Genomic DNA, 24,449 nt, shown 5'->3' with positions numbered 1-24,449 from the left:
TCGTACTATATGCTCTGAACTCTCCAACTCAAAATCATCCCGTTCCTTCTGGCACCTTGCCAATATATTTCAAACAATTTTACCTCATCATCCTTCCCAATTTTTTCCCACACTGATTTCTCTGTACCTACTTCTTCTACTGAGAAAGCATAACTCTGCGTGCTGAGTATCTCCTTTAATTCCACCTTAGACCATCAAGTGATCTTCCTCCATCACTTCCCCCTCTGCCTTCCTCAGGGTCGTTATTAAAATTCCTTCAATTCTTCTGTTTTCTGCCATCACTGGGCTCAAAACTACCTAGGCATATGTGCCTGATGGGGTCCCCCCTGTTGTACTCAAGAGTTGTAGCCTACACCATTATTTGCACCCTGCCTAGGTGAAATCTTTCGCCTTTGTCAACACGTACCTTTCTTCCGTGCTGGAAGTTTGCGTGTCACAATGAAGGGTGACCATTCCCAGCTCTCTATATGAATCCTGGTTGAAGGTCCATCGTAGTAGGTGACGTCATAAGGCGGATTATAGGAATATGTATTGTGGATGTGATGAAAGATGAAGCTTAACAGGCAATTGGAAACCTCCACTATGTGCAGGCCAGTCGGCAGGAGGTGAGGCAGCAGTTCGCTCTATGAGGAAATTATCTGTGGAAGAGGATTGTCATGCAGAATTAGTACTTAATGTCACAAATGCATTTAACGCTTTCGATCGAGAAGTAATGCAGCACAAAATAATAATCAAATGTCCAGTATATGCTCAGTATGTGGAGAAGACATTCCATAGAACTAGCAAACCTTTACATTTAAGTAAGTCAGATGATCATGATGTCGGCTTTATCCAGTCCTCAGGAAGAACGACCCAGGGTTCTCCGTAGCCAAGACCATGTACGCCTTGGCAATGACAGTGCTGCAACAACAGATCAAATACGAGGATACCAATGTAAAACAAGTAGCCTGCCTGTACAGATGATCTCACAGGTGCTGGCAAAGTGGAAGATGTGAGGAAATTGTCGGACCATGTCACATCTAATGGCCTTGAAATAGGTTCTTTCCCTAATGCAAGTAAATCTGTCCTGATTGTGAAACCAGCTTACTATCTAGATGCTAGATGCATAGGACGCCTTCAGAGACACAAAGGTGACAATGACAAAACAGTGCCAGAGGCTTCTAGATGTCGTGAATGGAACGAATGATTCACATGAGTGATAAGGTAATGACGTGAGTAGAAGAAATACATTTTCTATCCAACCACAGAAAAACAGAGCCTCATACAGTTCACACTGCATATACATACAGTATGGTGCAAACCACAAATGGACCTTCCTGATGCTGATCATTTTTAATATAGAGTTGCTACAATCACTGGAGGATGCTAGCAGGTTATCATTCCTCCCATCGCTGACAATGGCCACTTCCTCTTACCAGAAGACAGGGACCTTCTAGCAATAACACCAGGATGGAAAGCCTTGACATTATTTATCTAACAGCTATGGCAGAATATGAACGCAGAAATTCTCTTAGGCTTACCGAATCCTTGTTACAGAAGAATGTACCCAGACTAAGACATGTTAAATTGACCAACAACAGCAGAATGGCATAAAGACACTAATAAGCAATGTGCGGAGAGTGAAACAAAAGGATCAGCTTTAGCACATAGCTGAACGTCTTACATCAAACCAGCATAGAAGAGATGAAATGGCACAGGAGGCTGGGAAATCGAATTAGCAGACAATGCTGCCTCTCAGAACAAAGGATTTCCACTTCAGCAAACAGAATTTATTGACATTATAACAGTGAGGTATGGGTTGCGAATAGAAAATCTACCTCACTATTATGGCTTTGGCATTGTCTTACGCAAACCATTCAGTGGTGTGAAAGAAAAGTGGTTTTGTATGCATTCAGCATGTTAAAATACGATATTTCATTGAGAAAATGCTGAAGGAAATATACCGAGATGTCACCACAGAGCCAGCTCTGCTGCCTCTAAACGGTGAGCACTTCATCCACAGAATGGCAAACACATCAGTAATATTAATGCATGAGTGGAAGTCCGTTCTCGAGGTTTCTGGACCCGTGGACAGGAAGTTTTTTTTTTTTTTTCGACTTCAGGGTATTTGATCCAGTGGCAGTATGTCACCGTAACCTGCCTCCCAAGGCTGCACAGAAGAGGAATGAACAGGAAAAAAACAAAAAAACAAATGACCAATAAATGATCCAACATGTGAACCATGGACGACTCACTCCCCTTGTGCTCACAACAGTAGGTGTGATGCATCCAGAGGCGGGGAGATTCTACTCGAAACTGGCAGAGGTTCTTTCAGTGAAGAAGCATCAACCTCAGTGTTCTGTTACAGTCTGGATAAGGTATCGACTGTCATTCTCTAACGTGAGGTCTGCACTCCTATGCCTCAGGGACACAACATTTTCAGCACTCAGGCCTGTCTCTCTGGCCAGTATGGATTACGATTCTAAAGTGGTCGATAGCTGCAGTGACCAGCAACGCGAATAGGTTAATGTTTTTATTAGTACTGTAATGTTAATGAAAACATAATGTTCATGAAAAAAATTTAATATTATTGACATGAGTAGCTTATGGTTGGTAGGCACAGTCGCATGCTTGTTTGGTCCTACGGATTATATTATGAAGGTTAGTGTTAACCTTCACACTATAACTTCAAATGAAAAATTGTATTATGAAGGTTGGTATTGATTTTCACAATATAGTTTCAAAATGGATGAAGGTGCTTTTTAGAAAAGTAAAAAGTCATACATACATCATCTCATCCTGTGTTGCCCCATGAGGAGCGTAGGAGCCCGGGGCTAGGCAAGTTGGTCCTGACATTTAAGATAAGAGTGACCAGCCTCACTCAACCCTGAGTGGCATTACGTGAGGAATAAATACCAACCACCCCATGGATATAAACCTGCACCGGCTCAATCCGATCGGAGCACCATAATTACCCACTAAACCACAAGGTGCCATAATTTGTTTATATGGTTACCACCCAGCGTAGTAAATTATTTCCTGGTGTACAGGAAACCATTTGGCTTGTCACTCAGTGTAGAGTCACCCATAGGCAGAAGGAAAAGGAAAGAATGAAGGAAATAAAGACAGAAGAAGGAGTGTAAAGTTACCCATAGGCAGAAGGAAGAGAAAAGAATGAAGGAAAGAAAGACGGAAGAGGGAGTGTAAAGTAACCCATAGGCAGAAGAAAGAGGAAAGAATGAAGGAAAGAAAGGCAGATGAGGAAGGAAGGAAGACAGGAAAGTGCAGACACTCAAAGCAGCATTACATCGAGTGAGTGGATGGTGAGCGCCCCTACCTACCACAAAAAAGTAAAAAGTAAAAAAAAAAAAAAACTACAAGTACAAGTAGCAGCAGTAATACTAGTCCTACTAGTAGCAGAAGTAACACTAGTCCTACTAGTAACAGTGACAGTAGTAGTAGTAGTAGTAGTTACTGTTGTTTGTGGTGGGGGTGGTGGTGGTGGTGAAGTAGTAGTAGTAGTCTACCATTATGTAGTAGTTACTGTTGTTGTTTGTGGTGGGGGTGGTGGTGGTGGTGAAGTAGTTGTAGTAGTCTACCATTATTAATACAACTGATAGCAGCGGCAGCAGTAGTACCGGAAATAATAGTAGTACTACTAATACCACTGTACAGCTCCGGACAGATGAAACGGCTACACCCCATCCACCAGCGACTTGGTTTGGGTTTCAGTGGTTCTGGTAACAGTTGCAGGTGGAGGGAGGGGGGATGTGGGAGGGTGAGGAGGGGAGAAATGTGGGCGGAGTTATATAGGGGGTAGTGTGGGAGGGTGAAGAAGCAGCGCAGTCTGGCTGGTGGGAGGGGGAGACGAATGGTTGGGTAGCGGAGACGAGAGTCTGCTGGAGGGTAAGACAGGTGATTAGATGAAAAGAAATTACAAAAAATGAATTATTATAATATCTGCTGCATATATTGCATTTTATCTACTAAACAAAAACACTGTCTATTATTCACCACCGTATTTGGGTATCCTACTCATTATTATTATCCTTTGGATATTAGGCAATAAATAAAGATATTGGACGGTCTTTCGGACCCGAACCAATTTTTTCAAAACTTTTTTCTTCAGCTATTTCCGTATTCCTATTATCCCTCGTGCTTGAAGTCCCCCTTTTTATCACTTTCTCCTACGCCCTACATTTTTTTTAGGCATAAGGCAGTTTAACTTTCTCTTTAAATAACCATATTTGTCAACAAATATTCCTTTCATTAATCTATTTAATTACCTGTTTTCTTTCAATATGCATTTGTCTAATAATGGGTGTTACACCTTAATTGGCGCCGCTAATTGACGTTTTGAATAAATTTGGTCTAAATTTACGCATATATTGCAGTCTCTCTCAAGTAGGCTGGCAACCTCACACATCCTCCCCCCTGCTTTCTCCTTCTCTCGCTACCCGTTCCCTCCTTTCCTTTTGTAGTACTGTTTATCTGTTCTTTCTCATATTTTTAACTTCATTCCTTCTTACAAACTTTTAGTGCCATAGGAATTTCTCCCTTATCACCTACAGTCCTACTACATGAAAGTGGAAAAAACTGCCATCGGGAAAAGAATAACTGGAAATTTATGGCGAAGGTTACGATATTAGTTATTTAGAATGAAAGTGTTGGCAGATACGCATTCTTGACGTGATTATCGCAGCCACAGCATTTCGCCTTCATAAAACAGAAGGACTATAGGTTTCATGCATTACCTCCTTACGTCCAGCATTACTGTGAAGAACGCCATGTATAACACATTAAGGACCACAAGGACAGTACTGGTAGTCATCGTGATTCTCATGAATCTCTCCATAGGCTATTGAAAACAGTGCTTTATGCTCAACTTCAGAATTATGTTCTCATCATGGCAATGATAGGCAAAGATAATAAAAACAATATATACAACCAAATTATCATTTATTATACAACAAAGCTCAAACTGCCTCCGTGCTGCAGTCTCAAGGGTGTAACCAGCTCACACAATCACATGTAACCTGAAGAAATTAAATACATGATCCTATATATATCCATCCATCCATCCATATACCTAGGCTGCTTCCCCCAAGGAAAGGGAGGTAGCCGAGACAGGACGACACACTCCCCATTTACTCATCCATTCAAACACATTCATTCGCATCTTAGCCCCAAAGGGGAGAACGGACAGATCCTCACCGCACCACACCGCACAAGGGTCAACTGCGCAATGCAATCAGTGACATCCGCAGCAGGGCCCGACAGCAGAACTGGTTTACCCCTGCCACATCATAACAGACCCATCCCCTTACCCGCACCTGACCTGACTAGCTGATCAGACCAAATGCGGGAGAATATCCCCTCAGGGCTGCGTCATCACTTATTCATTCACGGTTTCTCTCCATTTATTTCTGTCACGCACAGCCACTCTTCCTTGCTCAACAGACATCCCTCTCGCATCCAGCGCTCTCTTCACACTGTCCATCCATCCTATTCGTGGTCTTCCTCTCAGCCTTACACCTCTCACATCAGATCTAGTTATCTTTTTCACCAATCGCTCATTATCCATTCTCTCCATATGCCCAAACCATCGCAACACCCTCTGCTCAACTCTACCAGCCATCTCCCGAACAACTCCAGTTCTCCTTCGCACTTCATCATTTCGCACCCGATCCATACGCGTCACTCCACACATACTCCTCAGACACCTCATCTCCATTACATTAAAACTTTTCCTCTCTGCTACACCCATATTCCATGTTTCAGCCCCATATAACGCAGTCGGTACCACAACACCCTCATACAGCCTTCTCTTTACATCCATTCTAAGCGAACGACATTTAAACACTTTTTTCATTCCTCCCAGCACCTTTCCTACTTCATTTATTCTAAACTTCACTTCTGCATCTATTCTTCCATCCACAGCAACATGTGACCCTAAATATTTAAAACAATCTACCTCCTCAAGCAACTCACCATTCAAAAATATATTCATCCCCCTACCATCTATCGACCTCGTACACTTCACCACTTTACTCTTATTCTCATTTACTTTCAATTTCCTTCTTTCACACACCCTTCCAAACTCCTCTACCAACTGTCTCAATTTCTCCTCTGAATCAGTCACCAGTGCAGTATCATCTGCAAACAGCAGCTGCTTCAGATTCCACTCTCCACCATCAACATTCACTAGACTCAGACCTCCACCTAAAACTCTTGCATTCACCTCCCTTACAACACCATCCATGTAAATATTAAACAACCAAGGCGACATCACACAACCCTGTCGCTGCCCCACTCTCACGGGAAACCAATCACTCACAGCATTTCCCACTCTTACACACGCTGAACTATTTACATAAAAACTTTTCACCCCTTTTAGTAACCTACCATCAAGTCCATACAATCTTAAAACAGTCCACAAAGCCTCCCTATCAATTCTATCATACGCTTTCTCTAAATCCATAAATGCCCAAAACACATCCTTGCCTTTCGCTAAATACTTTTCACACACTTGTCTCACAGCAAACACCTGATCAATGCATCCCCTCCCTCTCCTAAAGCCACACTGCTCATCACCAATCACTCCCTCTGTACCCTCTCTAACTCTCATAATTAACACTCTACCATACACCTTACCTACAACACTCAATAGACTTATGCCCCTAAAGCTCGTACATTCATACTTATCACCCTTGCCTTTATACAACGGGACCACACAAGCACTTGCCCAGTCAATTGGCACCATACCTTTCTCAAAGCACACATTCAACAATCTTACTAACCAGTCAACAATAGTCACTCCACCACCCTTCAGGAATTCCACAGCACACCCATCCATACCTGCAGCTTTCCCTGTTTTCATCTCCTTTACTGCCTTCTCCACTTCCTCCTTCGTGATCAAAGAATCATTCAACTCTCCCAACACATTTATTCCTTGCACCCTTCCATCCGCCACAATCTCAGCCACCCTTTCCTCCTCTACATTTAATAATCTTTCAAAATACTCTGCCCATCTCTTCCTTACTGCATCCATCTCAAATAACATCCTTCCATCCTCTGCTTTTACTCGTTCTTCCCTCCCAGACTCTCCCTTTCGCACCCTTTTCACCTCCTTCCAAAACATTTTCTTATTCTGTTGAAAATTCTCTGTCAGCCGCCTACCCCACCTCTCATCTGCTGCCACTTTAGCATCACGCACAGCCCTTCTCGCTCTATTCCTCTTTTCCTTATACCTTTCATATGACATCTCATCCTTCCTCTGCAGCCACACTTCATATGCACGTCTCTTCTCAGTCACAGCCATACTTACTTCCTTGCACCACCATTCACTTCCTTTTCTTACACCACCACCCACACATCTCACACCACACACCTCTTCTGCATGCCCCACCACAGCACTCCTAAACAACTGCCATTCCTCCTCCACGCTGCCATTTTCCCGATCTTTCACTGCGTTCCACTCATCTTTCAATTTCTCCTGATACTCTATCTTTTTCTCTCTTTTATCCAATTCACTCGCTTTCAAAACCTCCCTGCCACACCTAACCCTCCTAGCTCTCACCCATTTCTTACCTACTCTTAACTTTCCCTCCACCAAGTAGTAGTCAGACATACCTCCACCCTCCCCTCTCAGAACTCTCACGTCCAACAATCTTCCTATTACATTCCTAGACACAACCACATAGTCCATCAAAGCTCTATCAACAACCCTTCCACCCTCCTGTCTCACCCATGTATACTTATAAATATCTTTCTTCTCAAACAGCGTATTCCCAATCACCATCTCTCGCTCAACACACATCGCTATCATTCGTTCCCCATTTTCATTTCTTCCAGGCACACCATGCATACCAACTACGCCTTCAACTGCTACATTTCCCACTCTAGCATTCAGATCTCCCATCATTACCACATTCACATTCGCTCCAAAACTCTGCAGACACTCATCAACATCATTCCAGAAAGACTCCCTCTCTTGTTCATCCCTTTCACTACCAGGCCCATATGCACTCACAAACACCCACAACTCACGTTCAAATTTCGCTTTCACCCACATCAGTCTCGATGACACCTCCTTCCATTCAATCGCACATTTCTGTACTTCCGGACTCAGTAACAAGGCCACACCTTCTCTTGCCCTTCCTCTATCAACACCTGACAATCTTCCATTCACACTTCCAAACATAGACTCCCCCTTCCCTTTCATCTTCGTTTCACTCAAAGCTAACACATCCAACTTTCTTCTCACAAACATTCTCCCAATCTCTTCCCTTTTAGCCTCAATCATACTACATCCACGCACATTCATAGACCCAATCTTCAGGGTACGGGGATAACTCCATCCCCCATCCCTTTCTCTGGCCTGTCTCTTTTTAGGAACTAAAAAACAGAGGAGGGGGTCCCTAGTCCCCTCACCCCGCCCCTTTTAGTCGCCTTTTACGACACGCAGGGAATACGGTGGCAGTATTCTTCCTAACAACCTGGCCGCAGAGTAGCATAGTGCGGCCAGGTTGTGTCCCCCCCCGCCACAGTGGGGGGACACATGAACAACACTGTTTGATCTAAAATTTATTGTGTTGGGTAAAGCAGAGGACACTAACTAGCATGGCAACCTACCACACGGAAACCACCATGTTGCACTACACGCCACAGAAACCGATGCACAGACCATGATATCAGCGAAAAGACTATGGGAAGAGTATTGCACGAAGCAGGGTTGCATCACAGGACCCTAGCAAACGTTATGTTGACAAGCCAGAGGATTTTTGGAAGTGTGTCACTGAAGGCGCAACTGCTGGAGAAGGAATAATACTCGGTGAGTATTATTTCTGAGGTTTTCGCTTGTATAAACTAAACTATTCAGTCATACATGACCATAAAAATATATTAATAATTACTGCATGGGGACAACCAGTTTCGTTACAACGTCAGTCCATGCAGAGGAAATTACTTTGGGCATATAGGGTTACTCGATGTTAAATTTCATAAGTGTAGAGCCTGTATTATTATTATTATTATATATATATATATATATATATATATATATATATATATATATATATATATATATATATATATATATATATGACAGGTATTTAATTTTTTCAGGTAGCACGGAGGCAGTTTGAGCTTTGTTGTATAATAAATGATAATTTGGTTGTATATATTGTTTTTATTATCTTTGCCTATCATTGCCATGATGAGAACATAATTCTGAAGTTGAGCATAAAGCACTGTTTTCAATAGCCTATGGAGAGATTCATGAGAATCACGATGACTACCAGTACTGTCCTTGTGGTCCTTAATGTGTTATACATGGCGTTCTTCACAGTAATGCTGGACGTAAGGAGGTAATGCATGAAACCTATAGTCCTTCTGTTTTATGAAGGCGAAATGCTGTGGCTGCGATAATCACGTCAAGAATGCGTATCTGCCAACACTTTCATTCTAAATAACTAATATCGTAACCTTCGCCATAAATTTCCAGTTATTCTTTTCCCGATGGCAGTTTTTTCCACTTTCATGTAGTAGGACTGTAGGTGATAAGGGAGAAATTCCTATGGCACTAAAAGTTTGTAAGAAGGAATGAGGTTAAAAATATGAGAAAGAACAGATAAACAGTACTACAAAAGGAAAGGAGGGAACGGGTAGCGAGAGAAGGAGAAAGCAGGGGGGAGGATGTGTGAGGTTGCCAGCCTACTTGAGAGAGACTGCAATATATGCGTAAATTTAGACCAAATTTATTCAAAACGTCAATTAGCGGCGCCAATTAAGGTGTAACACCCATTATTAGACAAATGCATATTGAAAGAAAACAGGTAATTAAATAGATTAATGAAAGGAATATTTGTTGACAAATATGGTTATTTAAAGAGAAAGTTAAACTGCCTTATGCCTAAAAAAAATGTAGGGCGTAGGAGAAAGTGATAAAAAGGGGGACTTCAAGCACGAGGGATAATAGGAATACGGAAATAGCTGAAGAAAAAAGTTTTGAAAAAATTGGTTCGGGTCCGAAAGACCGTCCAATATCTTTATTTATTGCCTAATATCCAAAGGATAATAATAATGAGTAGGATACCCAAATACGGTGGTGAATAATAGACAGTGTTTTTATATAGTAGATAAAATGCAATATATGCAGCAGATATTATAATATTTCATTTTTTGTAATTTCTTTTCATCTAATCACACTCACCTGTCTTACCCTCCAGCAGACTCTCGTCTCCGCTACCCAACCATTCGTCTCCCCCTCCCACCAGCCAGACTGTGTTGCTTCTTCACCCTCCCACACTACCCCCTATATAACTCCGCCCACATTTCTCCCCTCCTCACCCTCCCACATCCCCCCTCCCTCCACCTGCAACTGTTACCAGAACCACTGAGACCCAAACCAAGTCGCTGGTGGATGGGGTGTAGCCGTTTCATCTGTCCGGAGCTGTACCTCATACCAATTAATCTGGCCAGACATGTATGGCAACACTGTTCCCGCCGAGATTCTGATTGGCTGATGGTGTTTGTTCGATTTCGTTGTTGCTTAAACCGATACTATCATTATTATCGGACGTGATACTGAGTTCGTCGACGATACAATCGTCAAAAGCAATAAGAAATTCGTTATATACTTAACAACAATGAAATTTTCGTAGGAAGATAGAGATATGAGTCAACAAAGTGTTATAATAGTCCAAGCCATGGTCAGCATTCGAACAATTCCTTTACGTCTCCGGCACTCCATATTAGAGAATTAAGGAAACCTGATTAATCTAAGCGTTGGTGTAACACATATAAATTTTAAGATCAGTCCGTACTGTGATAAGAGAGGAGATATAATGAAATACTTTTCCTTTAGCCTACTTTGATTTTCGCGACTAATTCTCCGTCCCTCCCATAGGACTCATCTTTTCATGAGAATTTTTAATGATTCAGAGTTGTGGCACGATTTAAGGGCGCGGACTGATCTTATAATTTAAATATGTGTTATACCAAAGCTTAGATCAAGCAGGTTTCCTTAATTTTCTGTTATATTAAGGAGTGTCAGAGACATAAAGGAATAGTTCGAATGCTGACCTTGACTTGGACTATTATGATACTTTGTTGACTCATAGCTCTATCTTCCAACGAAAATTTCATTGTTGTTAAGTGTATAACGGATTTCTTATTGCTTTTTACGACTGTAGTGTCGAAAACTCACGATCACATCTGATAATAAAGAGAGTATCGGTTTAAGGAACAATGAAATCAAACAAACACCTCCAGCCAATCAGAATCTCGGCAGGAACAGTTTTGCCATACATGCCTGGCCAGATTAATTGGTATGAGGTACAGCAGGCAGTAGCAGCAGCAGTAGAAGCAGTAGTAGTATCAGTCAGTGCTGGGCAGGTGCGCAAACACTTGCGCAAAGCGCAATTGTGACCATTGCGCTCCGGTGAATATCATTTGAGCATTGCGCACTGCACGAGACCATGCACAATACTGCGCCTGTGCACATGAAAAGGCAGGTGCGCAAACGCAAATTTAGTTGCGCTTGCACAGTTAAATTAGCATTTGCGGATCTGCATTGCGCACCTGCCCTGTGGATTGCACGCTGCACAATCCAAGGGACACATGGTCTTGGGAGCTTCCCCTATGTCTGGACAAGGGATGGGGGAGGCTCGGGTGGGTCGCGAGGGTTCTGCTAGGTGGAGGCGGGAGGGACGGAGGGTAGTAGCATTTCTTAAAATGCTTCAACAGAGATAATGTATTTTAATATTTTTTGAATTACTATTAGTAGTAAATAATAATAAATTAAAAGTACATGATTTATTAAGAGCAGCATATGTAATTCCTTACAAAAATCATTAAAACATATTATTTAAATCAAATATCCACAGCCTAATAATTTATTAGGCTGTGGATGTTTGATTTAAATAATATGTTTTAATGATTTTTGTAAGGAATTACACATGCTATTGTATATCTGGATAAAATTATTAAATACAACGTCTTGCAAAAATGCAGATAAAAATAAAACTGGCAACATCACAGCCTTTGTTTCCCTGTACCTCCGCATCACAGCCCGCTCACTCCTCTGTTTGAACTTCCACAAGTGAAAAAGTTACTACATGACAGTACTGTGATACCAACTCTAATGTATGGAAGTGAAGCTTTGACCTTGTTGAAGGGACACAAGTCAGTGAGAGCTGAGGAAGTAAATGAGTTATTTGAGAGAAGCATGTGGAGTCACATGCAGAGACAGACTGACAAATGAGGAAGTGAAGGAGCGTTGTGGTGTGGATGTGGATGTGATAGGAAGCGTTAGGAGAAACACACTGAGGTGGTTTGGTCATGTGGAGAGGATGGAGAGTGAGACTAACGAGGAGAGTGTATGTGAGTGAGATGGAGAGGGGGAGAGGGAGGGGGAGGCCAAGGTTGAGATGGAGGGATGGAGTGAAGTATATGAGAGAGGGGTGTGTGAGGTGGGAGCAGGGCAGTGAAATGGCGGGCGATAGGGCGACGTGGAGGCAATTTGTTGCTTGTTTGTGGCCAGTGGCCACTCCTTACGGGATTAAGGCATCTGGCAATAGTTAGATAGAATACTAATAGAAAAAAGTAAGTATGCTAATTTATTTACATATCTCAATATTTTACAGTAATTCCCACAAATATATGCAAATAGTTTGCGTTAGCGCATAGCGACACTGCGCAATCTAAATATTAGATTGTGCACTTGCGCAGTTACAAATAATAGAAAATAATAATAATAAATAAAGGTAAGTAAGTAAGTATGCTATTTTATTTAAATATCTCAATATTTTACAGTAATTCCCACAAATATATGCAAATGGTTTGTGCTTGCACTTTGCAACATTGCGCAAGCTAAATATTTGTCAGATAGCGCACTTGCGATTGTGCAAGGTAGTGAACTGTGGATTGCGCATTGCACTTGTGCAAGGCCCTTCTTCGTTTGCGCTGCCCACCACTGGTATCAGTAGTACAACTAGCTGTAGTAGCAGCAAGATTAGTATTAGCAATGCTGCCAATACTACTGCCAGCAGCCGCAGCAGCAGCAGCAGCAGCATGAACAGCAGATGGGGTGGTAAAGCAAACAGAGAAACGTCTGCCGTTGAAGTGAAGCGAGTTCCATCCCTTGCTAGGTGACTGATTACTTTCATTACTTCAGTTTCGTACAAAACTTTCTCTGGACTTTTTGAAGACTCATCTATACCATACAACTACTCGAGATAATATCCTACCATAACCACGGTCTTGAACTAAACAGTCATATTATGTATTCAGTAGGGGTGGTGGGTACTAGTGTTAAAGTGCTATGGCACTTAGGACTGGCGCTAGACCTCAGGGAACACATTACGACACATTAAAGCTGATTTAGGAATGTGCAAGTAACGCAGGTGTGGCGGTGTGCCACCTGACACTCTGACTAATCTAGAAAGAACGTGTCGGTGGTGATCATAGTTTGCTTCGTGTGACTTATTCACGATTCTAAATGATGATATTGGTTAAGTGGCACACTCTGATGGTGAATCCATATCAATACCGCCGCATCGAAGTATATCTTAGTTGTTACAGTCATTGAGTGAGTTTGATTTACGTGCGTAAACTGTTATCTGGTTTATGGTGCGGTCAGGTAATATGTATTGTGCTTTGGATTCGAACGCATTTTCTTTACATGGAAATACTTTAATCGTACTAGCATTCTTGTTACTCAGTTTATTTTCCTTACATTCATACTACAGATGGTATTAAAGTTATCACATTATATTCCATATGTCTACTGATAATAACATGAAGAAACGCTTCACTATGAGAGGTTTCGACAAAACTGATTATTATTATTCGGCATTAGAAGATGGAAAATGCATTGAAGGTCAACATTACGAAAAGCTTTGATGGTAATTGCTTCCAACCACTGCACTCGACTAGTGTCTCTTAAGGTGAATAAAATCGTCTGGCGGTAGCAAAACTTAAAGAAACAGTAGTTCTAAAGAGTTTACTGAAAGGTGCTTTTAACCATTCGGTGTGGGGCGCCTCCTGGATGAGAAACACCGTCTGCGGAATGCGGGAATAAAAGTCATCATCGTGGTAAACAGGCTGACTGATACACATCTCTTCACAGAATACTTCCGTAAATTTAGGTATGAAAACATGAAACACACACACACACACACACACACACACACACACACACACACACACACACACACACACACACACACACACACACACACACACACACAATCAAAACATGAATGCATGTGAAATACGTATACATGTCATTGAGACAGACAGCCAACTTTTACTGAGTCGCAGCGTTGCCTTCTTGCACGACACAAAATGATCAGATATACATCAAAACTCCATTGGTATTGCTGGGTGAACAGGAAAATAAGTGAAACTGACTTAAAAAGCAACGGCCTCAGAATGGGAGAGTGTGAACGTTAAAAGAATATAAAACTATGACGGAAAGAGAGTGACAGGTGAGTAAGAGTCCGTGGTGACAGACGAAGAAAGTGAGAGTTTAAGCGAGGGAGATTGTGTGGCAGACGGTGAGAGTCTGTGCGATTGAGAATGTGTGGCAGACGGTGAGAATGTGATACCGAGCGAGGGACATAGTGTGGCAGACAGTGAGAGTGTGATACTGAGCGAGGGAGATTGTGTGGCAGATGGAAAGCGTAAGAGTTTGAGCGAGGGAGATTGTGTGACAGTGATTTCAAAAAGGAAATGAAACTGTCTGTTATTAAGGCCAGTAAAGAGCGCTTTGTGAGCGGCTGACGAGAAAGTGAGCGTTTGTGTACATATGACTGTTATTATAATTTCATTTTTGGTGTAACCTTTCAACATTTCTAGTGAAGTAGTTTAACAGTAACAAAAGAATGATTTAGCTAAAATATTTACTTTCTCACGTTTTCTCTCTGGAAGTGCATATAGCGAGGCGCCGCTGCATTTATCGCAAGCACAATGTTCATTTCTCTGCTCCCGACTTGCCGTGTCAATGAACGGCGTTTGTAAAAGCTTGGCTATTGATCGAGTGATAAAACCCAGCAGTGGGACGGCTACCCATGCTGGTTTCATCCCCTAAATATAGAAAAAAACGTTCATGTAAAATTATGAGCTTAATACCGGATTTCTAATTGTTAAAATTCATACAAGAAAACATAGTATTACAAGAAAAAATCTTTTTTAATTCGATTTCATAGTAGAGCATGTCAACTGAAGGCCTCCGTACATTCCCTTGGAAAGCTGGGATTCCATGGGGTTTCTTTGGTCTTTGAGTAATATATAGCTAAGAACAAAATTTACTGACTGTATCAACTACCTACTGAAAGAATCTTTTCTCTATATCACATAGTAAAAAACAGTAACCTCTGAAAACCATCGTGGTGGGGCCGCGTCGTGTCAGGCCGGACCGGGTCGTGTCGGGCCACTCATTTCTCGGCTGAACGTACTGTACCGTAGGGTAAACGTTGCATCTCTCGCTGCGCTCGCTCGCGAGTAAAAATGAGTATGATTGAAAATAAACTCATCTAAAAGAATGAGTGAGAAAAAATGAAAATGGGTAACGATCACTGAGAGAGGCGGAGGCTGCACAAATGGGAGAGTGTGAGCGAACACAAGTAAGAGTCAGTGTAAATAAATGAGTGTGAGTGAAAGGCACTGAGAGTTCGTAAATAAAAAAAACGTGAGGGAGAAGTTTGAGAGAAGGGGTGAGTCACTGAGTGAGAGACAGCAACAGTTAAGGAGAAAGTAAGGAAGAGAGGATATATGTAAGTGGGTGAAAAGTAAATAGGGAGAGAAAAACCGTCACAGTGCATGCGTGATTATGAGTGTGAGAGGAGAGCATCTCATCTCATCTCATCAGCCGTTTGAGTATCCACTGCAGGACCGGCCTATCCCAACCGAAGAGGGGACGATACAGCCAATGTAACTCTACCAAGTGGCTTAGGCTGTCAGGTAGAGATTGTAGGGTGGGAAGTACTTGTAAGTGTATTATAGTGTTAGAGTGGCTTTGGATGTGTGTGCAGTCTGTGAACCAAGTGTAATCGGCCCGCACAAGCCGTCTGGGTGCAAGCATACTTTGTATTATGCGACACTGGTTCAACCACAGCACCCCTGATGTCCGCCAATGCAGTACGTGGCCAGAAGAACGCTCCCAAAGTTTATTACCCTGGCGGGGCGCGAACCCTCGTTCTTCAGTGTACGAAAACTCACATTTTACAACTGTACCACAGAGGCTCCGTGAAACTAATATATATATATATATATATATATATATATATATATATATATATATATATATATTTGTAGTTTGGAGAGAGAGAGAGAGAATACAGATTGCCAAAATTCCCAAGAAACTGTGGAATAGTCTCAATACAGTTGTAGTACACTGACATAACCCTCAGCAAATTACCATAATTAATGAACACACATGAACATAAGACTCCAAAAATCGTGTGTCTGTATTGTTTGGCGCTTGACCCCATAAAGCACACTCTAAAAATACCTAATAAAAGAAACATCGAGAAGGCTGCCTGCGGTTATTCACTTAGGCAACATTTGCGCCAAGTTCGAAGCGAAATGGTGAAGAAATGAAGAAATTACCCCAAATTTTTGAAAGTGTTTAGAAAAAAGAAAAAAACGAAAGAATAAAAAGAAAAAGAAATAATAACAAGATTCATTGGTACAGTACACCCAAAAACCATACCCAACAATACTACGCCTCAGAAGCGTCGTTATTCTTCTACAAGAAAACAGTTCGCTAGACCCAGCAAATGAGACAAAATGACACTTAATTTTTCAGTAGAATGTCCAAACAGAGAGAGAGAGAGAGAGAGAGAGAGAGAGAGACAGACAGACAGACAGACAGACAGACAGGTGAATAGCAAGAGGAATAACATTTGCAAGTGAATACGTTCATGGGACGTATTAAGAAGAAGAAGAAGAATTAAAGTAAGAGCAATCTGTATTATGATGATTCGTATGTTTGTTTATTTGTTATCATAACACAACAAAAATGGCGCATGTAACGCAAATTTTTGTTATTTCATGGTATTGTTAAAATGTCCTAACCTGAAGAAGAAAATAATTTCATGTCCAATCGGGCCATGAGTTATGACTTATTTCTGAAGATAGGAAGTGAAATGACATGGAGTGGAGGCCGCCGAAGGTGGCCTTTAGGGGAGTAATACAAATAATAATAATAATAATAATAATAATAATAATAATAATAATAACAATAATAATAACAATAACAATAATAATAATAAAATTAATTATAATTATAATTCAAGTGTTGCCAGGCACAACAAACCTCGCCCAACAGCAATTATTTTATTTTCATCCGCTTTCAGGTTATAGCCCTCTGCCAATCCTTGATCATGTGTTTGACTTTTCAAGGTCACCCAGGGTCAAAGATCATGGTGCCAAATGAAAGTCCATACGAGACTTTCTATATCCTGATAACAGTAAATATCTGTATTCAACCGGTTCCGAGTTATAGCCCCCTGAATATCCGTGACTTTGAGTTTGACCTTTCAAGGTTACTTAAGGTCAAAAGTCATGGTACCGATTAAAAACCCATATGGGACCTCCTATATGTTGATAATAGTAAATATATCTTCAGCCAGTTTAGGGCTGTAACCCCCTGAATAACCGTGACCATGAGTTTGACCTTTAAAGGTCACTGAAGGTCGAAGGTCATGGTACCAATTAAAAGCCCATATGGGACTTTGTACATGTTGACAATAGTAAATATTTATGTACAAGCAGTTTCGAGTTAAAGCCCCCTGAATATCCGTGACCTTGAGTTTCATCTTTCAAGGTCACACTAGGTTGAAGATCTTGGTGCCAAATGAAAGCCCAGATGGGAGTTGCTGTATACTGTAAGTAGTAAATATCTCTACCTTCAACCGGTTTCAAGTTTTAGCCCTCTGAAAATCCGTGACCGTGATTTTGACCTCTCAGAGTAGCTAGATTACCTCCATGATTTAGTCACTTTCTTTGGAAACCAGTGCTCACATATCCTGAAAGTTTCATGTAATTTCGTTCAGCCGGTTTTCCATAATGTTGCTAACAAAGAAACAGAGAAACTAAGAAACTCGACCAAAAACAATACCTCGCAGGACTCAGCCAGGGCGCATGTAACCCCGCCGACTTCCCTAAGATTTATTTTTTAATCATATCTCAAAACGAAAATGAAATGTATTTTGCTGATGGCATTAATGAACAATGATAGTCTCCTCTTTACGAGGTGTCTCCTGAAGCTGTATAAGTTCATCTGAGGGCAGCAACGATTTTTTTGCGACATTTTAAAAGAGTTAAATAAGTCTGTCCGTCTGATGTCAGCCATTATACAGTTCTGATCCGGTAATCAGCAGCATTAGACAGAATAAACACTTTTTAATATCCTTACTAATTTGGGTTTTCTTGAGCCACAAAAAATCTTCAGTGTAAATTTAGAATATGAGTCACAGAAAAAGAAATAATCTAATAAAAACGTCATCGCGCTAATTGTTTAGAGGAAAGAAAAGGAATACAGGAAAGTGAATTATAAAATAAGTGAAAACGTTAAACCAACCTCCCGCCTTGAAGAAAATTAAGAAAATCTGGAAAATGAGAAAACACGGGAATGACGAAAGGAATCGAGGAAATGACAAGGGCAAATAAAAGAAAAAAATTATAAAATCAGATCCTGGAACAAGGAGGAAAAAGTCTGTATACCGGCATAGTAAGAACGCTGAGGGAAATTCGAATTGAAGTAAGTTAATCAGTTGTTTTTCTTTTCTCTCAATTCGTTCAGATAGTATTTTACTTTTCGTCCAGCTTCCACCATTTGGAATCCTTTTCTTCTTCCTGCCTTAAGGCAGATTCGACTCTTGCGGCTTGTGGATGATATTATCCAGTGTAAGGCAGCTCTCTTATCATTCAATGCATCTTAGTCGTACTGCATTTTATATATTCTTCAATGCGTTTACTTTTTGTTGCTTTTATTCCTACCGCCGTTATAATCCCAGACATACTATGTTGTCTTGTTTTATGAACGTGCAAATTTCTCAAGAACTTATTCATCTTAAGGCGATGTTTCTAGTAATATTGGAAGAAGAAATTAACTTCAATATATGTTCTTTGTCGTTCTCTGTATGGTGTGGTGACAAAAACAGGGATATAAGTGAAAGTTGAGTAGGAGGGAATTAGACAACTACACCAACACATCACTAGACCTTAAAAATGGGGCAGATACTTGTGGATATAAACTGCATGACTGTGATGACGGAGTCAGCAACCCCAGTCTTATAAGCTCCTAGAAAACGGCAACGCTCCTCCAGGGCATCACCTTAATTCACAAAAACCAGAGAAGACTCACAGTTATATTGCCCTAAGCCATATTATGCACAAGCCATTAATTCAACACTCTCATCTATGAACTAAGACTGTTCTCATATCCTCAGTTGCCCTACATCATTGCATTCATACCCAGTCTGAAACATATATATATATATATATATATATATATATATATATATATATATATATATATATATATATATATATATATATATATATATATATATATATCATCATCATCAGCCGTTTGAGTATCCACTGCAGGACCGGCCTATCCCGACCGAAGTCGGGACGATACAGCCAATATATCTTTACCAAGTGGCTTAGGCTGTCTAGTAGAGATTGTATGTAGTGTGAGAAGTGCTTGTTAGTGTAACTGTCGTGTTGGAGTGGATTTGGATGTGTGTGTAGTCTGTGAACCAAGTGTAATCGGCCCGCGCAAGCCGACTGGGTGAAAGCATACTTTATAGTAAGCGACACTGGTTCAACCACAGCACCCCTGGTGTCCGCCAATGTAGTACGTGGCCGGGTGAACACTCCCAGAGTTTATTACCCTAGCTCACCTGTGTACGAAACGTACACTGTACCACTGTACCACAGAGGCTATATATATATATATATATATATATATATATATATTACCTGTACTAAAAACCAAGATACAGAGAGGACGTTGCTTGTTACCACTGAATAATGATGATTTAGGTTATTGAGGTACTGTTTAATCTGTACGATGTTAGTCCAGTTGCATCAATTCACCAAAACATAACCCAATTCTTCGTCACATTTTATGATATACGTTAACTTTCTCGTACCCCAAGATCCCAAAAAATAGTCTACAAAGCACGTTTTATATTTCCAGCATTTTTCTTTCTATTGTAGCTGTCGCTCTGAGTTTTCCTTCCTTCACTGTTTTTTTTTTTTCTCCAGCTTCTTTCCTTACAATTTTCTCTCGTCAGTTCTCTTCTTTATTGCACTCTTTATTTTTTTCCTACTTATCTTGTATTTCTTTCTATATATTTCCGTTTTTTCCTACCAGTTTAATTTCTCCTCCCACGATAACTTCACCCACCGAACTCTCGCACTTCATCTCTTTACTTTGTTCCAGGGGAGGGGCTTAGAGAGTGTGGTGGGGATAAGGTGCGATAGCATGTGAGGGAGAGTGCTGTGTCGCAGGAATAGGGTCATTACTCTGTAGCGGCGAGGAATGCCAGGATGTTCGCTTGTTGAGACAGGCAGTTGGACAGGTAGACAGTTTTCTCTCTGTCCGTCTCCAGTGCTCGGACTAGCCAGGTCACCGGGGACCCCAGAACGGAGGGCGCCCTCATAATTATGCATGAGTTTCCCTTGCGTACCTCCTCCTCATTTCCTCATTCTACTTCTCTCTCGGTACTGTTTTCCTGCACCTTCTCATTTCTTTTTTCCGCTGAGGAAGGCTTCCTTTGAATTTTCTGTCAGTAACGTTTTCTTCGTTCTTGTTTTATACCAAGCAGCTTGTCTTAATTTGTTGTATTTCACCTATCTGTACTCCTTTTTTATCCTCAGTATATTTGGGGTTTGATCCTCTCTGCTTATATTTTTACATTTAGTCTTGGGGGAAGCTATTTTCAACCCCCTCTGTCACGTAGGTATCCATTACTTGTATTAATTCTCTCCAAGTGTTTCCGTCTGGCCCAGTCTGTTTGCCTGGCTCTACAAGCCAGTGGTCGTGTGTGTGTGTGTGTGTGTGTGTGTGTGTGTGTGTGTTTCTCTCCTTGTTTTATTACGGGAAATATCGGGGTTGTTCTTCTTATGATTTGGCAATAAATATTTTCGTCTTATTCTAAGTCCTTCACGAATTCCCTCTCTCTCTCTCTCTCTCTCTCTCTCTCTCTCTCAGTCTCTTCTTCGCGCTTTAATTGCGCAGGAATATCTACTGACGTACCAGTCATTGAGTTTTATATATATATATATATATATATATATATATATATATATATATATATATATATATATATATATATATATATATATATATATATTAAACCTTTGGTCTGTTACTTTTCTTTTGTCCTACTAAGTACGATGACCTCAAAAAAATTTCTTTTACCATCACATAATTTTATTTGGCTAAGGAGGGGTTTTTAAACTGGAGTTAGATATGGCTTGCTTTAAGCCCTTCAGTTTGTGATGTCTCCCTTTTGCTAAATATAACATGGTAGTGAAAGAGATAGTCTACATCAGGGGTTTTCAACCTTTTTATCCCCACGTACCCCTTCTGGTATTTTTAATGTCAGTAATGTACCCCCTTCACTTTGTATAAAGTGGACAACAATAACTCAGATAAACATTCCATTGTGTTTATTTGCCTGAGATGTAAAAACAAAATACATTATTATTGCATGAGTTGCAAAGGATGTTAATGAGATGGCTGAAACTGTTTTTCATCAACTAGCTTAGTCAGCCGAGGAGCAGTTTTTGCTAAAGCACATCTAAGGTCAGCTTCCACATTCAGTCGAGACCTTAGTTTTGATTTTATGACACGTAAGCTGGAAAACCCAGTTTCACACAAATATGTTGATGGGAAAAGTAACAGAACGAAGAGGCTCCTCTGCGACATGTGGATATGACTTGGATATTTTACACCAGAACCTGACTAAAGAAGACTCTTTCTCAAATAGATCACTAGAACTGGAGTCATTCACAAAGTCAATAAACTCTTCCTGAATCTCATCATTGACAGAAGCAACATCTGTATGGAAAGGGTCTCTAATTAGCTTCAAGATTCCTTCAGACACATCAGGAAAGTATCTCTTCATTTCACTTTGCAGTGAGGCAAGGTGATCCACTATTAAGTTTACCATCTGGTCTGATATGTCTTGCCTCTCAGCAAGTGCCTCAAACATCTCAAAATTTCCTTTCTTTACTTTTGTCTCCCACAGTTTCAGCTTCATCTGAAAACTCTTCAATTTGTCAACAGCGTCAGTGACAACAGCATCAGCTCCTTGCAAAGATTTGTTCAAAATATTTAGGCGTGAAAATATGTCAACAATATAGGCAAGGCCAGTGATCCACTTTGGATCATTCAGTTTCGCAAGATAAGCCTGAGTTACCTTCTTGTCATTACAGCTAAAGAACAATCCCAGTTCGTCCTTTAACTCAAACACTCTTTTGACAACATTTCCACGAGATAACCATCGAACCTCCGTGTGATGTAGGAGTGTTTCATGAACAGAATCTAAATCTGAGCATAGAAGCCTAAATAGTCTAGAATTGAGAGCACTTGACTTTACGAAGTTGACCATCTTTACTGTGTCATCAAGCACCTCCTTGAGCTCAGTGGGCAGTGTCTTGGCTGCTAAAGCCTGCCTGTGTATCATGCAGTGCATATGTTTGACCTTGCTGTTAATAGCTTTAACCCTTGTTTTAAATCCTGATTGACTGCCTAACATTGCAGGAGCTCCATTAATTGTGCAACCACATAAATTTTCCCAGTGTAGTCCCTCACCTTCAAAGAAAGAATTAACTAGCTCAAAAATATCTGCACTAGTAGTTGAAGATTCGAGAGGGTGACAAAAAAGAAAGTCTTCCTTAAAATCATCATCTTTGATGTATCTCGTGAATACCAGCAACTGAGCACAATTATTTACGTCAGTCGTTTCATCCAACTGGAGAGCAAATATCCCTAGGGGTGCTGTTTTTATCTCAGAAACCACCTGGTCTTTGATATCTGTGGACATGTCAGATATACGTCGCTGAACAGTGTTATCTGACAACGGCACAGTGTCAAGCTTTTTAGCATGTTGTTCCCCCAGCATAATCCTAACTATTTCTTTGGTACATGGCATGACCAGCGTCTCCCCAATGGAGTGAGGTTTCTTCTGCTGAGCAATTTTCAGTGCAACTACATACGAAGCATGAAGAGCAGCTTTATTTGACTGATGAAAACTGCCTGAGTGATCCAGTTTTGAGCGGTTTAGCATGGTTTCTCTGCGCTTAAAGTAGTCCACATCTTTTCCTTTCAGTTCTTGGTGAGAACCGTGCAAATGTCGTTGGAGCAAGCTTGGTTTCATGGCTGCTGGAGACAGTACTTTGGCACAGATGACACACTGAGGCATTTCAGTTCCATCTTTAATGATGACTGAATCCATACCTTATATACTCCTCACTGTAGCGTCGTTTTTTCTTCTGAGCCTCCATGTCAGCTACGCTATTGCAGTCTACACTGAAAAAAAATATAAGCATTTTATGGGGTTTTGTTATATATATTAACGCATTGCAATGTATTATCAAGAAACATCTTTAACAACATAAATTGTGCAGTGAAAAAAAAGTTCGTTACCCAATTTACTAACGCAAAAAAAAAAAAGAATCAACATTAAATAAAAAATATGGGACCCGAATATACAAAAGTTTGCTGTAAAATACTAATAACGACAAATAAACTATGCGACTCATAATCAGACCACGGCAAACGTGAAAGTTAAACTACACTACACGGTATAAGAAATTACGAAAATTACTCCTCAAGTGGCATAACTTATCACGTATATTCAATTAATTGCATAGAAACAGACAACTGGAAAGGAAATAACTACGTGATTTTTCATGCTAACGCAAGCAAAAAAATATTATATTAGCACACGATTATATTATCACATAAGTACACAATGCCCCACATCACTCACATCCACACACACTTGACACATCACACAACTACCAAGCTCTGACCAAACCGTACTCTGATACTCCACATCACACCCAGTCATGTCACACAGTCACACTACACATCACACTTAAGTTAAGGTGATCTTACATCGTGACTACACATCGCCGCTATAGTAAATCGTTTGCACAACACCACTTGGGTCATACGAAATGCTATGTAATGTTTTCTGTTTCATCAACCATTTCCATTAAGAATAAGTCAGGGTTACTTAACAATATTATACTTGCCAACGATATGCAGTTTGCGATAATAATGTTATTGAAAAAGACACAGCATCCCGATATTAATATATCAGCAAAGAAAGTAGCCACAAAGAGACCAACCTGCCAAAAAACAGCAACACCAGTCAATCTCAATTCCACGGCTGTTGGGTGGTGACTGGTGCGTTCCCAGCAACACCTCGCGC

At 40.7% G+C, this 24,449-nt stretch overlaps 1 protein-coding gene across 1 annotated transcript; it reads right to left on the bottom strand.

Moving 5' to 3' along the window:
* Positions 1-827: 827 nt before the first annotated feature.
* LOC145405534 (zinc finger BED domain-containing protein 5-like) lies at positions 828-23,432 on the bottom strand. Its single transcript, XM_080276878.1, has 2 exons — positions 21,967-23,432; positions 828-900 (listed from the first exon to the last, which is right to left on the bottom strand). The coding sequence occupies exons 1-2, from the start codon at positions 23,430-23,432 to the stop codon at positions 828-830; spliced, it is 1,539 nt and encodes a 512-aa protein (XP_080133004.1).
* Between the last annotated feature and the right edge of the window lie 1,017 nt (positions 23,433-24,449).

This window comes from Coenobita brevimanus, chromosome 67 (assembly GCF_032717465.1).
Source record: "Coenobita brevimanus isolate Jiangsu-jjx chromosome 67, ASM3271746v2, whole genome shotgun sequence".
NCBI lineage: Eukaryota > Metazoa > Arthropoda > Malacostraca > Decapoda > Coenobitidae > Coenobita > Coenobita brevimanus.
The sequence above is the reverse complement of the archived record's forward strand: the minus strand, read 5'-3'. Positions and strand labels throughout refer to the sequence as shown.